Source organism: Mytilus edulis, chromosome 11 (assembly GCF_963676685.1).
Source record: "Mytilus edulis chromosome 11, xbMytEdul2.2, whole genome shotgun sequence".
In the NCBI taxonomy this organism is placed as follows: domain Eukaryota; kingdom Metazoa; phylum Mollusca; class Bivalvia; order Mytilida; family Mytilidae; genus Mytilus; species Mytilus edulis.
Window position 1 is genome coordinate 55,880,492 of NC_092354.1, and position 23,209 is coordinate 55,903,700.

Here is a 23,209-nt window from a genome sequence, read left to right on the forward strand (position 1 = left end):
ATTTACTAAATTTTATCATCGGTATAAAGACATTATTCGTAAATATAGCTCAACATGCAGACTTTTAATACGTTCAGGTATTTCACATCTAATTTTTTATGGTAATATTCTTTATAAAGCACAAAGGTGTCAGTATTCACCTTAGAAACTTACAAAACCTTTGAATAGACTTATTAAGAAGGGATATAATTACGATACTGTTGTCAAGTCATTAAAGATTGCATATTTTGGCGTTAATATTGAGTCATTGATAAGGTCTTTGCATCGGAACTAAACACATTTATTCTAAAAACAGTTGTTGGCATGACACGGGTTATGTTCTTCTCATATATGTTATGAAGGTATGATACTAAACCCCTAACGGGAAGGATTGTGCCTGATGTTCATATGATGAAATCATAATCTTTCAGTCAGTTTAGTTGAAGTCTGGAGCTGACATGTCAGTTAACTGCTAGTAGTCTGTTGTTATTTATGTATTATTGTCATTTTGTTTATTTTCTTTGGTTACATCTTCTGACATCAGACTCGGATTTCTCTTGAACTGAATTTTAATGTGCGTATTGTTATGCGTTTACTTTACTACATTGGTTAGAGGTATAGGGGGAGGGTTGAGATCTCACAAACATGTTTAACCCCGCCGCATTTTTGCGCCTGTCCCAAGTCAGGAGCCTCTGGCCTTTGTTAGTCTTGTATTATTTTAATTTTAGTTTCTTGTGTACAATTTGGAAATTAGTATGGCGTTCATTATCACTGGACTAGTATATATTTGTTTAGGGGCCAGCTGAAGGACGCCTCCGGGTGCGGGAATTTCTCGCTACATTGAAGACCTGTTGGTGACCCTCTGCTGTTGTTTTTTTATTTGGGCGGGTTGTTGTCTCTTTGACACATTCCCCATTTCCATTCTCAATTTTATTGTTAATAAAAAAAGAAATATACTTAACAACATGGAAAATTCGTAAAGGAAAATCCTTTATCAAATCACAAAACCAAAAGCTCGTACGAATGCAAAACAACTGTCATATAACTGAATTAGTACAGGCATTTCTTTATGTAAAATATTTTGGATTAAACCCTGTTTTATAGCTAGCTTAACCATAGACAGATATAAATAGAGACAGAAGTATACATTTGATAAGGTACTAAACAGAAAGTAGGTTCCGGAGCAGAAGATATCCCTCACAAAACTTGTTTGACTTTGGAGCAACACAAAACATTTTAAAAAACGATAAAAAAAAGTTTTAAACTAATAGCTTGTATCTAACTAACTACCTACCATTGCATATTTTGAATTGAAAAAGTAAACCTAGCGGAATGTATTTCTAGATATCAACTAAAGATTAAACTAAAATATTTTATTTGTAAAAACAAAGATTTTACAAAAAAAAACTACTTCATGAACCAGTCAACAAATATAGGTCAACATCAAGGCTTCAAAAATGAGCAAAACTCATCTAAGTTAAAAGCACTACAAAATAACTGTGTTCTCGAGTCATTAGGTTTCATTTTCCGTGTATGTCATATAACATGTTGTTTCATAAGTATCGACCACTTATCAAACACAATATCACAACAACTACGAGGTACGAATTTTATGCAGGTTTTGTAGTGATAAAGTGTCTAGAAAGATCGTAGATAAATATAGCACGATGAAATGTCACGTGTGGATGTAGTTGCGCCTTGTTTTAGGCATGATAAATTAATCATGTTGATGTCAGAAAACCAGTAGAATGCTTGAATGGCAGGATGTAAACATAACTTTTATGCCATTACGAGAAAAAAATTACCGATTTGTATTAGGAATATTCTTAGTGGTTTGAAATGAAAAACCATTTTTTGAAATACTGGTTCTAAAAGCATGGTGAAAACATCTCAATATTTGGAAAACCTGACGGACTCATATTTTGAACAATGCGAAAATACAAATACCGCAAAGAAAAGGTAACCGACGATTATCTGAAAAGCTACTGAACATTAAATTATTCATTTTTGTTTAGTTTTTCGGTTTATATCAGCCTGATCAACTGCTTAAATTAAATTTTGATACCCGTATGCATAAAGAGGAAGTTCAATCTTGTCGCATTAGATAAAATAAAAATGCAGTATATTGTCCAGCTTATCTAAAAGTAAAGCTAAAGCTTAAACTAGAACTTTCATATTATGGAAGCTGTTAGTACATTATTTGCTATGATTGTCTGTATTTTGATTCGCTGTAAATATTCCAGATGCAACGTATCATATGACATTGGAGAATATACATAATTTTTGCAAATTACATTTGCCAGATGCCTTTTGAGAGTTATCCTGGTGACAGGTTCAAAAAGCAGGTCGAAAGTGTATAGTGTATATATATTATATTAACTGTATGTTCTCACTTCTTGGAATGTGCGTGAATTATTGGATACTTTCAATTAAACTTATGTTTAAATAAGGAGCAATTACATTTAATTTTCAAAAGATTACTCGAAAATCTTCCAAATTAGCTGGAAAGTGATATAGTTGAAAAAATAAACCACATGATTTTATAATATTCTGAGTGATATATATCATAAACGATTATTAATTTCTTTCAGAAGTATAATTGATTACGAGTGTGCTTACAGTTCTTGTCCATTCGTTTTTGATGTGTTTTGTTATTTGATTTTGCCATGTGATTATGGACTTCCCAAATTGATTTTCCTGTGAGGTCAGTATTTTTGTGATTTAACCTTTTATATTTCCGCTCAATTGGTTTATGCACAAAAACATTGTAAAATGTTAAGTTCATGCCTTTGATGATATTTAAAATATGATAGCTCACAAGTACCCCGAGTCTGATTAGATGTCATTCTTTAATTGCTCTTAACATCCTTTACGGTTTACACGATATATTCATTTGATCATTTTCACATGTATATGTATGGCTATGTATATTGATGTAGTTGTATTGGCAGCTTGTTGTGATCACAGACAATTAACTAAGAAGATAATAACAAACGAAGAATGCTAACCATTTCAAAAAGTTACTACGTATCATATCAATTTATTTTCATACAACCAATTCAATTACGGTTGTGCTTGTATGTGGAAATCTTTATGAACATCACCCAATAAGTTTGCAGCGATACACCTGTAATCTCCGTCGTTATAAGGCAGAAAGTTCGATATAGTGAGTACATGTGTAGTGGGATCTACTTTCACATTAGGACCCAATCGTCTACCCTGCAAATATATTATATAAACTTACTATAATAGTATTATAGTACTCGAACGGATTTAATAATTTCAAGTTATTATACATAAACTGATCATTATGTCTCATACAAAAAGTAAGTCAGTAAATTTTCTTCGTGGTGACATGTGTAATAACAGTTCAGTAAAGTACGAATACATTACATACTCAATAAAATACATCCGACCGAATGGGTCTATAAGTCACTTTCAAATCATAAAACGTATTCCTTTTATCATAGATATCAAACAAAATAATGACCAAAAAAAATAATTTTAAGTCATATATGACTTAAAATAAAAACAAATTTTATCACAACCATCAATTCAGAGTAATCGTTTTCTCTCTATTGTCCGGCAATACAACTTTCTTTTATGTATAAAACTCAAAATTAAGAATACATAGTATATTGCCTCCCCATTTTAAAGTGTGAGGTTGTTTTTCTATAGAAGAATTGGATATTGAATCATAAATCATTAGATAGGTAAAAGATAAATGAATTTGTTAACAAATAGAATGGAGAGAGCACGAATTCGTTATACATTTACATGTCACACTAATACAAATATTGATAGGCCAAAGTATGCTTTCCAATTCAAAAGGAGTAAATTAGATGATCAAAATTTACACATATGTCATGTGTCACATATGGTTTAGTTAACGTGTAATGAAACTGTTTGCATTATTATCTTTATATCCCATTTTGTCACATTGTTGTATCCATAAATTAAAAAAAAAAAAAAAAATACATTATTTGTTACGGAATTAAAGATGTGCGGTACTTCAGTCCAATAATCATAATGATGGGCTTGATTTTGTCTTAAATCTACGAAATATGGAAAATTATAATGGGAACCTTTAATTGACAACAACAACACACTATAGATATCATACGAATTTAATATTCAAGTAAATTGAAGTTTGCATGCCTTGAAGTAAATTTTAAATAGTGACGTCATTCTCTTATATTTAATGCGTCTCCCTCGGTTTTGGTTTGTGACCCGGATTTGTTTTATTCTATCGATTTATGAGTTTTGAACATCGGTATACTACTGTTGCCTTTATTCATGGAAACATCATCCGTGTTGATTCTTCAAAAGATTGACATGTCGTTCTGAGAGAAAATAACTCCATGTAGGTATATAATATTTTTTGAAGATCCCTTTTCCTCATACTCAGTAAAAATTGTAATTCTCTAATAATTGTTTATGAGTTATTTTGAAACCTCTATTACCCTTAATGTATCATGTGTATATTTCCTAAAAAAATCATCAGACTTATTTTATAGTGCACTTTTGAAATAAGCTGGAAATATGTTGATAATAAGTTTGAATTAAAAGTTACATAAAGACGATCGAAGTTTAATGACAGAATAATTAATTAAACACTTACTAAATGGATATGCACTCGTTTCATTAGAACTTAATAACTAATAGCATATTGGTTCAAATCCTCAAAATTAAATCAAAACCCGCGTTTTAATGATATATAAAATTGAGAATGGAAATGGGGAATGTGTCAAAGAGACAACAACCCGACCAAATAAAAAACAACAGCAGAGGGTCACCAACAGGTCTTCAATGTAGCGAGACATTCCCGCACCCGGAGGCGTCCTTCAGCTGGCCCCTGAACAAATATATTCTAGTCCAGTGATAATGAACGCCATACTAATTTCCAAATTGTACACAAGAAACTAAAATTAAAATAATACAAGACTAACAAAGGCCAGAGGCTCCTGACTTGGGACAGGCGCAAAAATGCGGCGGGGTTAAACATGTTTATGAGATCTCAACCCTCCCCTATACCTCTAACCAATGTAGAAAAGTAAACGCATAACAATACGCACATTAAAATTCAGTTGAACAGAAGTCCGAGTCTGATGTCAGAAGATGTAACCAAAGAAAATAAACAAAATGACAATAATACATAAATAACAACAGACTACTAGCAGTTAACTGACATGCCAGCTCCAGACTTCAATTAAACTGACTGAAAGATTATGATTTCATCATATGAACATCAGGCACAATCCTTCCCGTTAGGGGTTTAGTATCATACCATCATAACATATATGAGAAGAACATAACCCGTGTCATGCCAACAACTGTTTTTAGAATAAATGTGTTTAGTTCCGATGCAAAGATATGTCTGTTCTCCCCCTCCCTTAACAAAGCAAATAATGTGTTAACATTATTCAAATATTCATTGTTAGTTACACTTTTTGTTATTGAGAAGATATACAAAACTATTTACCCTAACTAAGAAATCTATGGTTGGGGTAGGATTTCCTGTGACAAGGCATTGGACCGTAACAGTATTGCCATATTTGATATTTGCTGGTCGTATTACAGTTTGTGTAACAATTGGGGGTGTTTCTAAAATGTAAAAGAAAACAAAAAAAAAACATGTGAGAATATTAAAATTAGATTCCCTAATGTATAAAATCAACGAACTGTATCTCACCTTTCTCTAAAATCTATGACGCAAGATATGTCTACGTTCCTCTGTTTTTACTATAGTGCAGCCACAATGCTTTATATTGCCTAACTTCAGTAATATAATTTCGTATCACTCAATTTATCTTAGTTTTTCGTTAGTCAAAATTCAATAATAAACTTCTTGATTTCGTTTTGTTTCCTTTGTTCGTCATGCCTAGTTATTTCTCGTAAAATGAGTTTAGTAGGTTTTTTTATTATATGTTCTTATTTCCCGTATGTTCTTTTTGACCACCCGATATGGTGGTATTAGAGCTTACAATGCCTATACGAATAATTTTGAAATGATTTTTATTAAAATAATTTATTTACATTTTTTTTTTTTTATTGTGTAATTGAACGACTAGAAAGAAAAATTCGTATATAGTATTTTATACATTGAAAAAGAAGTTACTTACAAACATTTACTAAGTTCAGGTTTAGAGATTTTTGTCAGATTTTCAGAATACTTAATCTTACGAAAAAATAGGGTTAAATATTTTGATCTATAACTCCAATTTGTCTTTTGCTATTAAGACTGCTATAGCTCATAAAAGGTCACCCACTAAAACTTTTTTTTTTATTTGAGATACGGTTTACGTCTGAGTCAGCCTTTTCCATCCATTTAGAACAATTCTATACCTGGAAAAGGAGGTCCTTAACATCTCAAAATTTTCAGCTTATTGTGTTTTAGGTTATGTTCATGTGGCTTATATTATCAATTTTAATTTCATGTAAGAAATAAACTCATTATAGATACCAGGATTGAACTTTGCATTTACGCCAGACGCGCGTTTCGTCTACAAAAGACCAATTAGTGTCGCTCAAATCTAAAAAGGTAAAAAAAATTCTTTAACAAAATGGCGGCTCGGACTTAGATACCTACGTTGTATTGCAGTAGTGGTCGACGATAGAGATGGTGAAGTGATTACTGAATGTGTTTTTGAACAGTTGTAATTGCATAGTTGAGAGTCACAACAGTAAGAACAACCTCCATGATTAGACAAACTACTACATACCTGAAATTTAAAATAGCCATCAAATATTGTACAGACACATATTGAGGATACATTGCTATTCACTGGATACAAATTGTCCAGGATTAAGTGAGTACACGAAGTACATTTTTTAAGCAAGGTATACATACTTTGTCATATTATTTTGGGGTTTTGTTTAGAAATATTCATATTCACCCTTTAAAAAATCTAGGGCATGATGTCGTTTACAATTAAATTTCAAGTATAAATATTACATAAAAGAGACGTCACTCCTGTACAAAATAATTGATTGTTACTAAATATCAAATTCATCTAAGTACTTAGATATAGGATGATGTGGTATGAGTGACAATGATACAGCTCTACACCCAAGTAACAATTCATAAAAGTAAATTATTATAGGTCAAGGTACGGTATTGTCTTTATGATATACACGTTCATTTTAATTCCGTAATGTTCTGACAAGAAATAAAGGTGCGAGAGTGCTTGTAGTACAGGTCTACTAATACTTTGATCCTGTAAACATTACTGATAAGGGATAATTTATGAAGTCTTATAAGATATAGCTTATTTATACCTTATTGTAAAGTATATAAAACAAACTAGACGAAATGTAGGCTTGTTTTGTTTTTGTTTTTATAGTAATCGTGATATAATGGGGGAAAATTTAATAAAAAAACACAAGTCATTAGATTGAAATCGATTTTTAAAGGAGTGGGTCCAGTAAGACCCCTTTTTGGTTCCAAATTATAGTAGTTTAAAAAAATTGTTAGAATATAAGTTTTTAGCTATTTATTTGAAACAAGAAGACTTTTGCTGCATGAATATGGGCTATTTTAGACAATACAATGCACAGATATCGGGTACTAATATCATTGAGTCATGCTACATTAAATATTACTGAAATCTTTACAATTCTGGCATTGTAGTTAAATTTGTAGACGGTTTCCGTCTTAAATGGAAGTGGCTGCATTTTTGCTCTTTCTAAATATTCAATGTAACTTGTATATGTTGATAAAACATAACATTTATAAAGGTTGAGGATGACATTTGTTGGCATATTTGATAATTTTTTCAGATTTAAGCTTGAATCGGAGCGTTTTTAATAAATAACTTAGTTAAAATCTTTCACTTGAATTATTTGTAACAGCTGAAATAGACACTTAATTGTTTAAAAAGTGTGCAAAACCTTTCGGTTGATGAACTTGAAAATTGAGGCCCTTACCGGACCTACTCCTTTAGCTGCAATATATATTTTGATAAAATCTGACAAGAAAAATAAACTTCATTCAGTCAGACAGTATTGTTTTTTTATTGAACTCTTTTTATTAGGGCATGCTTCTCTTAAAGTTCTGAACGGACAACTAATAAAATTGAGAATGGAAATGGGGAATGTGCCAAAGAGACAACAACCCGACCAAACAAAAAACAACAGCAGAGGGTCACCAACAGGTCTTCAATGTAGCGAGAAACTCCCGCACCCGGAGGCGTCCTTCAACTGGCCCCTAAACAAATATATACTAGTCCAGTGATAATGAACGCCATACTAATTTCCAAATTGTACACAAGAAACTAAAATTAAAATAATACAAGACTAACAAAGGCCAGAGGCTCCTGACTTGGGACAGGCGCAAAAATGCGGCGGGGTTAAACATGTTTGTGAGATCTCAACCCTCCCCCTATACCTCTAACCAATGTAGAAAAGTAAACGCATAACAATACGCACATTAAAATTCAGTTCAAGAGAAGTCCGAGTTTGATGTCATAAATACATACACGATCGAATCGTACAAGTTGAGATATATAAACACCGTAAGATGGTGACAAGGGAACGTCACCATCTAAAAACGGATAATTAACGATAGGAAATGAAAAATCATCCCTATCATCAGTGAATTGTGAAATCTTAGTAAAAAAATTAATTTAGCACACAAGTTATGTCTTTGATCTTATGATAAACATGTGTACTAAGTTTTAAGTTCGTGTGAACACAAAATATTTTAGAGCAAAACTTTTGAGGCAACAGCCAACATATATTCAGTTTCAGTATCAGTTAACAGAAATTTGGGTTTATATTACAACTATTGTGAGAAATATGACAAAGATCAAAATGATGTATAAAAAATACTCACAAATTTGGAAGATTGATTAAAGATACAGTGTAATATGACTAAAGACAATAGGTTTTTGTTTTAGAGATTTTTATTCTGTCGTTTTTGTTAATATATTTCTTTTTTTTACTTACTATAAGCAAACCGATACTGACTAGAAGATAATTGCATTAATTCATATGCACTTACCGCTTGTTTAACACAACCATGTTCCCATCGAATATGCCCAAGATAATTAGTTACTTGTTGAAGCGAGCAGACCTGTAATAAAGATCATATGGTTCCGGTGTATAGCATTCTTCGGGTTTCATTTGATATTACGATCAAGTATTACTAATGATATTTTATGTATCTGAAGCCTAAGCCTTGATTCTATTCTGCAGTATATGGACGCTTCGTTCTCTATTCATACGTATATTGATAGTCATTATTAAAAAATCTTGCGCAATTTAGCTCTGGATATAAGCTGTTCATCTTCATGAAGTCACACATAACAATCATGACGTCACACATAACAATCATGGCGGAAGCGCCGTAGATTGCAGAAAGTATGCTGAAATTAGTTAAATATTGAATTCTTATTTCCTCTAAACCAAAAAAATATTTGTTGTGTTTTTGTATACAATAAAAGAAGTTAACTCTGCTTATTGACATTTTCAATAGCACTATAAACATGGTAAAGATTTTGCAAAAATTAAAAATACGGGCAGTACGGTGACATTTAGTTGTTAATTTCTGCGGTTTTTGAGAGTTGTCTCATTGGCCATCATACCATATCTTCTTTTTTTTTATATGGACTGATCATTGAAGTCCATTTTCATAGATTATTTACATATATGATATATAAATTAAGGACTTTCACTCAGTCAATACATTACATATTGACCTGCAAGATTATAGTGACACTCGGACTTTGTCCTGGCTCAAAATAATCAGGGTCACATATAGCGCTTATTGATCATCATCTCGTCAAAAGTCTATAATTGCTAAATATTCAAGTAATCTACGTTTTTTTACGAAACAGTGTATGCCTTTTATAGCTGACTATGCGGTATGGGCTTTGCTCATTGTTGAAGGCCGTACAGTGACCTATAGTTGTTAATGTCTGTGTCATTCTGGTCTTTTGTGGAAAGTTGTCTCATTGGCAATCATACCACATCTTCTTTTTTATATTATCTGTCTTGCAGTTAATATGTTTTTATTTTCAATGTGATGAACATGTCATAATATATTTATCGGATTGACCTAGTTTCAGGACCAAAAAAAACAAAATGTTACAATCAGATAATTATCTGGTTCAAATTATTACTATATTTATTCGACTTGACTGGGCGGGGTTAAATACGTTCGCTTATCAAGACCAGTCCATCTATATACAGGGTTTTTGGGACGAATTCATCAATGAAGTGTCCAGTTATTCGTCCCATATTTACACTCAGTTCTTTTGTAAACGTGTTTGGTGAGACTGAGATGTGATTAGAATTCAATAATAACGGCAATCATTCTTTTCACACACATCTTCAAATAGACAGTTCTTATGCAAATTAAAACACAATCAGTTAAAATAACATTAGTAATACCACCGTGAGCTATATTATCTTGTATGTTAAGCAAGCAACAACCACTTGAACAGTGGATTATTTAAGACAAATGATATATTATTTTCAAGATATATGGTACATGCTAATTTTAGACTAGTGCTTTTGATCCGTTTTGAAAAAAAAACTGGATCAAATTAAAAACAGTGATGACAAACCGAATGCTGATCACATAATGTCAACTGATGACAACTGTCGGGTCTACCACTTAAGTGGCACTTGTAGCAAAGGTTTGAACCTGTTGGTGGTACAAACTCTACAAAAAAATATATATATATCAATTGTAAATAAACATTACGGTCGTTATATTGTTTTTTTTGTGGTTATGGTATTGTTTAAGTCTGATACTTAAACTAGATAACTTTATGTATTTAAATTCAAACTGAAAGTTTGTTAATCAATTAAAAGTAGAAAGAAAAACATCATTATCACTGAACTAGTATATATATTTGTTTCGTGGCCAGCTGAAGGACGCCTCCGGGTGCGGGAATTTCTCGCTTCATTGAAGACCTGATGGTGACCTTCTGATGTTGTCTGTTCTATGGTCGGGTTGTTGTCCCTTTGACACATTTCCCATTTCCATTCTCAATTTTATATATATGTTTTTGTCATCTGATGTCTTTTAGTTATAGAAAAGATTGAAGATTTGTGCAACAGTAATGACAAATATATATATATATATATACACAAACTTAAACGAAACTAGATCCTTTTAAATTTCGCCGGGTAGTCAGGATATTTTATAATGTTAATGTACTACAATGCTTGATTTGTTGAAAATAAGGTGGCAAACAGACATATAGTGATTTTTTTCGACCGGCAGTAAAACTCCTGTTAAACTGAATGGCTGTTCGGGTTGTATCAATATGTAGGACAGTTATGGCAGACTTGTTATTGGCTTATATATAGCGTTATTCTTACATTATGTGTATATAAGACCGTTATTATTTTTTTTCTGATAGAAATTTCGATATTTAAGTTAAGTCTACGATTGTTAGAAACAAGCAAACAGATGAAAATTTGAAAACAATTCACATGTTTACACGCATGATTACATATTGATGAAAATGCTAACTACATACTTTCAGCACCACAGTATCCGTCGATATTGCATACGTCTTTATCATTGCAACAAACAGAACATATATTGGTGCCAATACTTCTTCTTTTGCCGAATGGCCCATGAGAAGCGGTACATACCTGAAAAGTTTTTATATACTGCGTGTGGCTATCAATGAAAAAATGTCTGCAGGGAAAAAAGGAAGAAACTTACATAAACAAATTACTTGCGAACAATTATCGAATTCATGAAAAGGGATGATTTAAAAGAATCCGTCTCCTACACAATAGCATGAAAGAAATATTATATGTTTTCAGTGCACACCAATTGAAACTTTAAAACAATGAAAATGATAATTATATCTGTTTGTGTTTAAAAATCATAAACAGATATTCAAACACAACTTTTGGTCCTAGAATATGTATCTTAAATTCTTATATTCTTAAATTCTTATATGACGACCTACTATCGTCAACCAGTATATCCACAACATATCTATGAAGCGCAAACTTTGTAATACACAAAAACGGAAGTTCCGCGTTAAGACCACATTGTTTATACTGCCAGATATTCTTAATATTCGACATCAAAATCCACAGTTTACGAAGACTAAGATTCAGATGCAATATATTTATTTTTATTCTAAAGCATAATAAACGCGAAAATGATGTTATTGTCTTGGCATAGTAACGAAAGAAGGTGACGTTACAAGTATGTATCCGTAAACAACAAATCAAATCTAAATACCGGGTTTTTTAAGCTTCTTGTACGCCTCAGAACGAATTAAATTACATTGGAAGAATTTATGTAATAGTAAAAGTTCAATGACAAGTTAATATTGATATTAAAAGGCCTCCGAACAAAAAGGGGTGTTCAGATCCCCGAGCCCGAAGGACGAGAGGGCTCGGGGATTTGAACAGCCCTTTTTGTCAAAAATATATGAAAAGTACATAAAAAGCACTTGCAGAAACCTAATTCCCCTGAACTGGACGAGTCTAAATATGTTTAACTTAAATGATAGTTAAACAGTACTCAGACTGGTATATACAATTAACAGTTACCAAATTGAAATGAAAACGGACCAATTTAATAGCATTACATCATATAATTATTTATTTATGATAAAAACAAATTAGCATCTAAATAACACCAAATGATAGTTTTACAAAATTAAGGGGTAAATTTATATTTTTAGACAACTTTTCAAAATAACGATTTCTTATTTAATAAATCAGCAATCAAAACCCCCGTACAGACCTCATTTATAACTGACCAATGCATATTATTGTCACCGGGGAAACACGGGTGACTTGTAGGGTCGTGCAACAAGAGCCTGACTGAATGGCCTCTTGTTACTGAAACTGTGTGATGCACCTGATCACACAACGAACAATTGCTGTGAATAACAATGAGAACTCTGAGACTGAAACTCTGGTGAAACCTAACTTCTGAGACTCTGGAACTAGCGACGAATAAACCAATAATTAAGCATGGAATACTAATACTTTTATTACAGATGGACTGTGTTCAGTGTAAAGTCCTGAGTCCAAATCTTGCTTATAAAAATTATAAACAAGTATTTATACACAATTGAAATGACAAGTATAGACATAACAAATAACAATTAATTTGAGTAATATTGTTCACTGACAAAGATTAAACTATTTTTAGAACTTGAAGAATAAATATTAAATGATTATCTGATTAAGACAATTAAGAACATACATTATGAATAAGGTAAAATGTCACTAATTAGCTAACAGATTGAAACATGTCACTCAATGTCCAAACTTAGAATTAAATTGCATATCAAAGCATGTTGATTTTAAGTCCTGGATATGAAATGTAAATAGAAACGAAATTATAAAATAAAATGAATTATAAAACACAGAGAATTAAAGTCTTAAATATCAAAATTGAGAATTTTAAATTAAAGTCCAAAATAATAAACGAAGCTGCTTTTTGCACTGTCACATTATGCCCAACAACTTCATGCTATATATACTTGGTGTTTTTGATCTGTCAGTAATCATGAAATAGAATCGTAAAGATCAGACCTAAGGAAACAGTAAGTAAACTCTTCCAACAATTAGCTTTTTAAACAGCTTGTTTAAGAACTTTTAATCGGACAGTCCTAGATGCATAAGGTTCTTCACAATATTCATCCGGTAAATGTTCCTTTTGTTTCTGATTTTGTAATTTTCCTACATTAAGATACATGCGAATGCAAAATAATTAGAGTTGTCTATTCAGTCCAATCAATTAATAGATCTTACTTTATTTGTGTGTGTTTTTTTAAAATAAGAACTATGCATGCAAACTTCAATGAATAAAACCGTATTGAACTAGGTTTCACTGTCCCGTTCAAAACGTGTTGGGTGAGATATATATATTCGCAAGTTCAATATATTATATGAAAACAAACACTTTAATTTAGTCGTCCGTTGTTCCATTTTTGTGTCTTAATGAAACAAAAACACCTGAAAAAACTGTTATCTTTCTTAGTTTTATCCTTGCCTGACAAAAAAAATCATGCGTTATAACTCGTTAAACATTAGATAAGAACAATAGTAAAAACATATCTAAAACTTTTGAATAAGCAGTCATTTATGTGATAAACTGAAGAGACCCCACCCCCCCCCCCCCAAAAAAAAAGAAAAGAAAAGAAAACAACATAAAAATTTAAATGAAAATTGTAAATTATAGCATTTTACAAGATCTTGTCTTTGTGTGCCAAGTACTAGTACTGTAACAGAGATACATGTATTAATCAAATTGATTGATTGTTGTTTGCTTTAAGTCCAGTAGCAAATATGTCATGCCTGTTAATGACTATAACACATAAATTTTAAATACAATAGGTAGGTCGTACAATAGGTGCAAGAGTTTTTAATTTGATTCATAAAATCTACCCTGAAGTCGATCATCCATGTTTACGTGTAGTTTACAATATAATTTCACGCATCCAATTTAGGTTAGATACTTTTGCTCGCTTTAGTAACTGTGAGAATTCTGTGAAACTGTATTGTGTATTGTACTTTAGTTCTTGGTATGATATTCTGTACTACCATGGAAGTATAATATTGACGTCAATATAATACTTCCATGGTACTACCGATCACTACCGCTCTCCTGGTTGGTCTCGTGTGGGGGCGTTCGCCTCGAGAGCGGGAGGTCATTAAATTTGTCAACGAACGGGTCAAACAAAGACGTTAATTAAATTGGTATTCTATTTCAACGCTTAACACGTGGCATTATAAAGTAAGAGCACAGACTGGCCGGCTCAGCGTCGGAAAGGTGTCCTGGTCGGGTGACTTTTCTCCCTGTGAACAAATATTTTGTGAACTTACACGATAAAAAAAAAAGACTCAGCTTGTCAGTCTAGTAAAAAACGGGGTTAGTGCTCTTATTATATTTCACGTAATCGTCCTGAATATTAATTTTATTCGCCGCTGGTTGTCATCCATTATCATTATTTATTTTACTGTTTTATTATACAGTGAAGTGTTGGGATTATTATCTTTCACGGTAAATAATTATAGTAAATCAAATGTGCCTTTTCGGATATATAATATTTGACGGAAAATATTGAATTAACTCCATATAACTATTATTTAGTCATGGGTCGGTTTTGAGCTTATTTTTCTGTACACGGAATGTTCTATAAAAAAAAAAGACCGAATGTTGACTCTAAATATTTTTATTTATCTGTGTCTTTGGGTTGCTGTCGCATTAATGTATACCTTTATCTCCTTTTATTCAAAACCAATATTTGCTTGGGTATAGAAATATTTACATCTCTAGACCTCTCCCGTTCCACAGTATACCCTTGCTAAATGGATGCGTTCGTTTGGCTTATTGGTTATATAAATACGCAGCTTTGTCCGATCAAAATATAATAGGAATGTATAGCAGATGCCTGGTGCAGTGAGAATTCCAAGCTATCTTAACCTTAAAAAAACATTAGAGGAAAAGATGATCTACACACGAGTTGAATGATTGAAATGTGTAAACAACAAGAAAAGTCAGCTTAATCTTTTTAAATAATTATAAGTCGCATGGCTGATTTTAACAACATTTTTGTGACTTTTGCTAAAACAATAGTAGATGAAAAAAAAATATAACAAAACCGATTAGCAAGACAATATTAAAAAAAATGAAACGCTCAAAATAAGTTGAATCTTTTTTATAAATTGTTGTCAACCTTTTTTTTATCATTTATCCCCTTTTATGACAACTATTATACCAGTCTGAGATATAAATAAACTTCAAACAGCAAATGTTGTCACCTAGACGAGGGAGCCGTCATTGTATGCTTCAATATATGAGTTATTGCCACTCAATGAAGATTGTTTTTCTGATGTAGTCCCTCCCCTGATAGTTTTGCTGGAAATTGTACAATGTAACCCCTGGTGTGTACTACGACAACGTTTTTTTTTTAATATTAAAAACAAAGAGAAAATGCAAAGAGAAAAATGATGGAAGAAATGCCAAGATTTACGCATAAAAATTCAAATGTAAATAAAAATTAAATATATAAAAATTGAAAAACTGTTTGAGACTGTAATCAACTGAGGACAAATTATTATAAATCACTAAATGAAGCTGATTAATTTATTGCTCCTTTGTGTCCGGTGGCAAATATGTCATGCATATTCACGACTAGATTCAAAGTGGATCAATCTGAAGCAAATGTTTACAAATTTAGAGTGACACTTTTTACAAAAAGGCGTTCGCTAGAGGTAAAACGTATGCCGTAATAGAATAAATTTGAACAATAATGATCGAACTCGTAAGTTATAAAGCCCCCCTTCTTTTTTTTTCTCCACGATAGACGAATGTCATATACAAAACGTCATGAATTTACAAACAATAATGGGCACTATAAGTAAATGAGATATGGACTTTTTTATAAATTAATTCCTATTGCAGCCAACATCTCCCGGTTCGGGACAGGTTATTTATTTCCACAAAATACCGCCTGATTATTGATGAAGATATTTAAGCAACCAAAAGCACTTTGAATCAAACAAATTCTTGAAATGGTAAATTAAGGTATTTTGCTGGGTGTTTTTCCCAATCCTATTTCGGGCCCCCTGATTTTAAGAGGGCGTATCTCATTAGTCATGCCCGATTAACTTTTATTGAATTGAACTTCATCTTAAAGACCTACATCGGGTAAATAAGTTCGAGGTACAATAAGTAGACAATAGAAATCCTTTGTGAAATAAGATCGTCCCAGGTATCTTACAAAATAAATTTGCGTTGAATAACAATGAAAAATGCACGAGCAGGTTTGTAAAATATATTATTGAATATGCGATTTAAAACAGATATTGAATTATATATAATATAACTAATATTATCAAAATTTGGTAAAACGCAACAGCCAAAACAGTATCGTATTTATAAGACTTGCACGGTTAACAAAATTACTGAACTTGTCCTATTATAATTGAAATAATGGGTTGGGCATTTATATTCGTAAACGCTGACGCTCAGGGTAAAAATGAATACAAATCTACGGTTGCCATGCATTATTTCTTAGGTATTATATGCTTGAAATGATATTAAAAATTTGATATATTGTTGACGATTGTAATATATATAAAAACAAAGATGTGGTATGACTGCCAATGAGACAACTGTCCAAAAGAGACCAAAATGACACAGACATTAACAATTATTGGTCACTGGACGGCCTTCAACAATGAACAAAGCCCATACAGCATAGTCCGCTATAAAAGGCCCCGATATGACAATGTAAAACAATTCAAACGAGAAAACTAACGGCCTTATTTGTATAAAAAAATGAACGAAAAACAAATATGTAACACATAAACAAATGACAACCACTGAATTACAGGCTCCTGACTTGGGACAGGCATGTACACAAATAATCTGGCGGGGTTTAACATGTTAGCGGGATCCCAACCCTCCCCCTAACCTGGGACAGTGGTATAACAGTACAACATACGAATACTCGGTTTAGAAGAAGTGACTTGATTATATAGCTCCTCACTTATATAGGTATCTATGCATTCTTGACTTTCAACTTGAATCTAATATGCGGTTTCCTTTTAAATTCCTCGTTATTGAATCAGGAGGTCAAATATACTTGCTTGAAACCGGAAAAGATATTCTTACGTTTATTAGGTGTGCGCTTTTCCCTCCCAGTTCAAGACATACCAAGCTGAATGTGGTTATTATTAGACACGGAATCAGCCAATTGCAAGAGAGCATATTACGAACTTGAGATCGACGAAACAGAGGACACATTTAAGTATTCCTCATATCTCAGATTATATCTAGACATTTAACGTTTGAGAATTAACATATTCCGCAAGATGAATAATTTTAGCTTCGAAACTAACACAAGCGTCGACACTGTTAGTGCATGGTCTGCTCACCTATCAGAGCACCTGCCTATGTTAATTAAACTTTTAACAAGAGTTAACGTTTCTGAGGCCTTAGTCTGATACTAGTAAGTACTGCTTTTGAAACTTGCTCATTAAGTCGTGCCAATGTTAATTAACCTTTAAACAAGCGTTAACGTTTCTGAGTCCTTAGCCTGATGCTAGTATATACTGCTTTTGAAACTTGCTCATTATGTCGTGCCAATGTTAATTAAACTTTAAACAAGAGTTAACGTTTCTAAGTCCTGAGTTTTTTATGTTCTTCTTTTTTGAACATTTTTGTCATTTCGTCAAATTTTGTTTGGCATCACGTGAACAACTTTTTTAGTGTACTTTTTGTATCTTTCTCCTTATTTTGTAATGAATAATCTGAGAAATGTATAAAAACCGAATGTTATCGACTGATAACAAAACGGACTCAACAGGGTGTAGAAAAATATCACACTGTTTATATAGGAGCAGAATATATATATAAGTAATGTAGTAACTTACCTGCGTGGTTTTACACCCTACGTCGTATAATATTATTCCATCAGTGGTAACATATTTTTCAAGATAACATTCCTGAAATAGTTATCAAAGGAACAATGCTTATAAATTTTTACGCCAGACGCGCGTTTCGTCTACAGAATATTTTTATCCTAAAATGCCCTGTACCAAGTCAGGGAAATGGCCATTGTGATACTATAGTTCGTTTCTGTGTGTGCTACATTTTAATGTTGTGTTTCTGTTGTGTCGTAGTTCTTTATATTTGATGCGTTTCCTTCAGTTTTAGTTTGTAATTCAGATTTGTTTTTTCTCTAACTATTTATGAATTTCGAACAGCGGTATACTACTGTTGCCTTTATTCATCAGTGGCGCTCAAAATGAAAGTATAGTTATTTTTAGTAAAATTTAATTGATATAAACTTGTTTGCGTATTTATGGAGACAAAAAAAAAAACAACAACCCCGCTCTATCAAATTAAAACAGTAACTTCATCTGCTAAATCAGCTAAATATAAAACGGAAAAAGACAACTACCTCGTTTCTTCCACATTCCGACACATGACTACAATCAAATGGTTGTGTTACACTATTACATTGTAAACATCTTCTTGCATCTAAAACGGATAAAAAAATTAATGTAAATAGAAGTATTGTTTACAATGTAGATTTCTGTCATATTTTTAGTGTGCACGACATTTGTTATGTTATTTCGCATACACAGTAAATACATCTAACGACATCTAAAACTGAAAACAATTTAATATCAATAAAAAGTGTTGTTTACAGGTCTAATTCACCATTTTCTACATTTGTACCAAGTCAGGAATATGACAAGAGAGGGGCAGTCAAACTCATCAGTCAAAAATAAACTGACAACGCCTTGGCTAAAAATGAAAAAGACAAACAGACAAACAATAGAACACATGACACAACATAGAGAAAACTATAGAATAAGCAACACGACCCCACCAAAAACTAGAGGTGATCTCAGGTGCTCCTGAAGGGTAAATAGATCCTGCTCCACATGTGGCACCGGCGTAATGCTCATTGTTATAACAAATCCGGTAAATAGTCTAATTCGGTAGGTCACATTCATGAAAGGGAAGGGGATTGTAGTTGGGACGTTAGGAACATACAATTGTTGTCCATTCAATTTTGCCATTTGATTAGGGACTTCTTGTTTTGAATTGTCCTCTGAGTTTGGTATATTTGTGATTTTTCTTTTTACATATTCATTACATGGAAGTGATTATGTCTAAAGCTTGTAATCCCCAACCTTAAATATCTGTACATTGTATGTACGAACATTTGCATGAAAGTAAAAGTAAAACTTTCTTTAGGCTATCACAAAGAGGAAATTGTCAAATCTGAGGATTACTCTTGATACCTAAACAACTTCGTGCTTTCATAGACAACCTGTAAAAACAAAGTCGAAGGTCTAGTAAGTTATAATGTACAACGTACTGTAAGTTAGTGTTTCATTGCATTGGCAAACCACTAGAGAATCACATGGTCTGACCAGACTAACGCCTTTTTGGGAATATAAGCTATTTACATGTACCTCATGTTAAGCAGAATATATATGTATACCAGTAATTCATAAGTATATATTACCCCAGAAACTGTAAACTTGTGATATCAAAATAACAGATACCTGTTTGTATAAATATACATTATAATTAAGATCTCGATGATAAGGCATACATGTTGTGCTTGATATAGAAAGTAGTGTCTGTGATTTGTTTAAAGTTATTGATTATAGTGCCATACATGTTGTGATTGATATGTAATGAAACTTTTGGGATTTGTTTTATGCTTGTGAAAACGATAACAGGAGGGTTTATCATCTTGATGCCATTAGAAGATTGATGAATATGAAAAGGAGGAGATGAAGTATGATAACCAACTGCATTCTCCACAACAATTACAAATAAGTGATACATGTGATATTAGGAATTCTAGGGAATCAACTCATAGAAATCAGGTTTGAAATTTTGTATTTGCGCCAGACGCGGTTTCGCCTACAAAAGACTCATAATTGACGCTCGAATAAAACTAAGCTAAAAAGGTCAAGTAAAGTACGAAGTTCAAGGGTATTGTGCACCAAAGCCCCCCCCCCCCAAAAAAAAACAAACAAACATAAAACGTATAAAACTATTGCTGTATTGTTTGATAACATTGTAAATAACTTACATACTACACTATGTATCAGACAGAGGCAAACGATCAGGTTGAAAACTAAAACAAAATTATCAAATCAGTCATGTTATCTGAAAGCATCAATCAGACATGAATGCATGTGCAATTACAAGAACTATATAAGCAAAATGACGATAATGATGAAGCATAAAACGTCCATCTGTTTACGAAACCAGCTTACTAAAAAAAAATACTTAACCAAATACAAGAAAGGTTTGATGATACGGCATTAAACATTGGCAGAGTGCCAAAAAGTTGTCAAGAAATTGATTAGAAATTTATAAGAAAAAGGATTTTTTTTTAATTCTAGAGGAATATAATGATAAAGCAAATAACATAGCAAGTGAAAAAAAACTTCGTTATTGAGAGGCAAAACGATTTGAACATTGCCCTCTCATTCCAGTTTGGCCGATAGTGGTAGCATATTATGCAATTATGAACTGTACATTTGTCTGTATCCGCATTGAATCAGTTGATATGGCACATCATAGGTTTTGATCTTCAATCAAGGTTTCTGTATCATTGAGCTGTTGTTTACACCTAAGGTTTAGATCATTACAGACATTTTTGTTCCATAATGTCGTCATTTAACAGTCGAAACTGCTTAAAAGTTAGTTTCTGTCAAGTATGTCTGCAATGTATTATAATTGATACGGTCATCTTTGTTCATAATTCGTTTTGGTTCACGGATTATTTAGTAATGAAACTATTGAGTAAGACAAAAAACTAAGGTCTATTGAATGCTCCAGCTTATGATAATAAGCAAACACGTGTATTGTCCTCAAAACTGCAAAAAACGGAGCTTACAATAGAAAATCATATCTTTGTTTTGTGTTGATTGGTTTGTATTTTTCTATGTGTTTTGTGTACTATTTTTAGTCTGTTTGTATTTTTCTTTCTATGCCTTGTTTATTTTAGAATTATGATTTTGAAATTCCCCCATGTTTTGTTTGACCCTATTTGTTGACTGAAAAGCCCCATACAAAAGTATTCCTAAACATGTAAACTTTCAAATACAGAAAGATTTCACCCATTTAACATGACTAACACTATTATTAATGTGCATGCTGATTTTTTAAATTTTGTGTTAAAGAACACTCATATAATTCAGCTGTTTTAAGTTGATTATATCTTTAAATACAATGTGCATGTCATTAATAAAATTTTAATAAAATAAACCCGACATTAACCGCAGCTGTTCTCAACTGGAAATTCTTTTAAATACAATGTGGATGTTAATTTCGTCTTATATCGAGACGTTCAACCCTGCACTAATTGCAGCAGTCCTAAACGAATTAATAGGAACAGTACTAAACTTATTATTTTTTATAATGCAATTGTTTAAAAATTGATACAAAACTTACTTTTAGCCATATCCGGGGAATGTAATTGTTATCAATCAGGTAAGTGTTACATGTACTCAGTCGATGACATAAGATTATGGTTCAATGTCGTCTATTACAAACAGTTGGCTAGACTTCTAAATAGATATAAGAAGATGTGGTATGAGTGCCACTGGGACAACTCTTCATACAAACCACAGTTTGTATAGGAGAACCATTATTGGTCAAAGTACGGTCTTCAATGCTGAGCCTTTGCTTACACCGTACAACAAGCTATAAAGAGTACAATAAATGACACATTGAAACTGTTTTTGGCATTGTATATGTAATTGCCATTTAGATAAAAATATAACTACAGTTTATATATTAATACGGCGAAACTTGTATTAAGAGACCATTGAAGGTAAAGTGGTCTCATAAAACAAGAACGAATTTTACAGGTTCAATTTATACAAGCTAAAGGAAAGGGTCTCATAACACAGGGTACTACTTAAAACCCTTGTTCAAAATCTTTTTCATTGTATGTGATATTTTCAAAAGGGAACATGAATGACTTCCTTCATCCCAAACAATTAAATTTCAACGACGCTATTTTCCTTTTTGGGTACGATCAATTAAATTAACAATATTTTTTTAGATTCTGAAGCGGCCAATTAGGCAAGTGTAACAGTTACCAGAATAGTTAAATTGATTTTATTTATTCTGCAAATATTGTTTATGTATGACAAGAATACAATCAAATTACACAGGTTATTGTGACCAGGATAAAGAACTTACACTGAATACAGTATGGCTATGCTATATAGCGGTGTTCTTATATTGCAAGATACCAGAGGGACATTTAAAACTAATATGTCTAAAATTAAAAGAGAACGCAATGCTAAAATAGAAAAAGACCAATACGCAACAACAGCGCACAAGGGAACATAAAAACTAAAGACTTAACCAGATGACCCCACAAAAACAAAAATTGATCTTGAAGAAGGGTAGGCAGATCCTGCTCCGCATGTAACACTTTTTTATTTATCCTTCAAAAACTTTTTGAGAGAGTCATGATTGCAAATCAACATCTGCAAACAGCAAACATTTAAATAGGTGTTTGAACTAAGATAGATATTGCCTAAGTGATGGAATGTTATTGTCCGGTAATTTTTACAGAAACTCGGTTTTAATAATATTCCCCATGCAATGCATTCCATATTCCTAGGTAAGGAGACATGTCTCATATATTAACAAGTTTCTAAAATGTTTCAATGTATTGACAATATTCATCCTGGCTAAATAGAATCAAAATTTTATTGTCTATATCTTAAT

The 23,209-nt window shown here is 32.2% G+C and overlaps 1 protein-coding gene across 1 annotated transcript; it reads right to left on the reverse strand.

Moving 5' to 3' along the window:
- Positions 1-3,003: 3,003 nt before the first annotated feature.
- On the reverse strand, positions 3,004-21,926 carry LOC139494396 (titin homolog). The gene is made up of 9 exons (XM_071282560.1): positions 21,917-21,926; positions 18,888-18,967; positions 18,358-18,429; positions 11,472-11,589; positions 10,548-10,645; positions 8,981-9,052; positions 6,569-6,701; positions 5,462-5,583; positions 3,004-3,198 (listed from the first exon to the last, which is right to left on the reverse strand). The coding sequence occupies exons 1-9, from the start codon at positions 21,924-21,926 to the stop codon at positions 3,043-3,045; spliced, it is 861 nt and encodes a 286-aa protein (XP_071138661.1). The 3' UTR covers positions 3,004-3,042.
- Positions 21,927-23,209: the final 1,283 nt, after the last annotated feature.

What these genes read in the sequence shown, in the direction of transcription:
- LOC139494396 (XM_071282560.1), bottom strand. An exon ending in TAGGGTGTAAAACCACGCAG is followed by an intron (nt 11,590 to 18,357) that starts GTAAGTTACTAC and finishes AAAACTTTTCAG; the next exon opens with GTATGTACCGCTTCTCATGG. An exon ending in GACCACTACTGCAATACAAC is followed by an intron (nt 5,584 to 6,568) that starts GTAGGTATCTAA and finishes TTTACATTTTAG; the next exon opens with AAACACCCCCAATTGTTACA.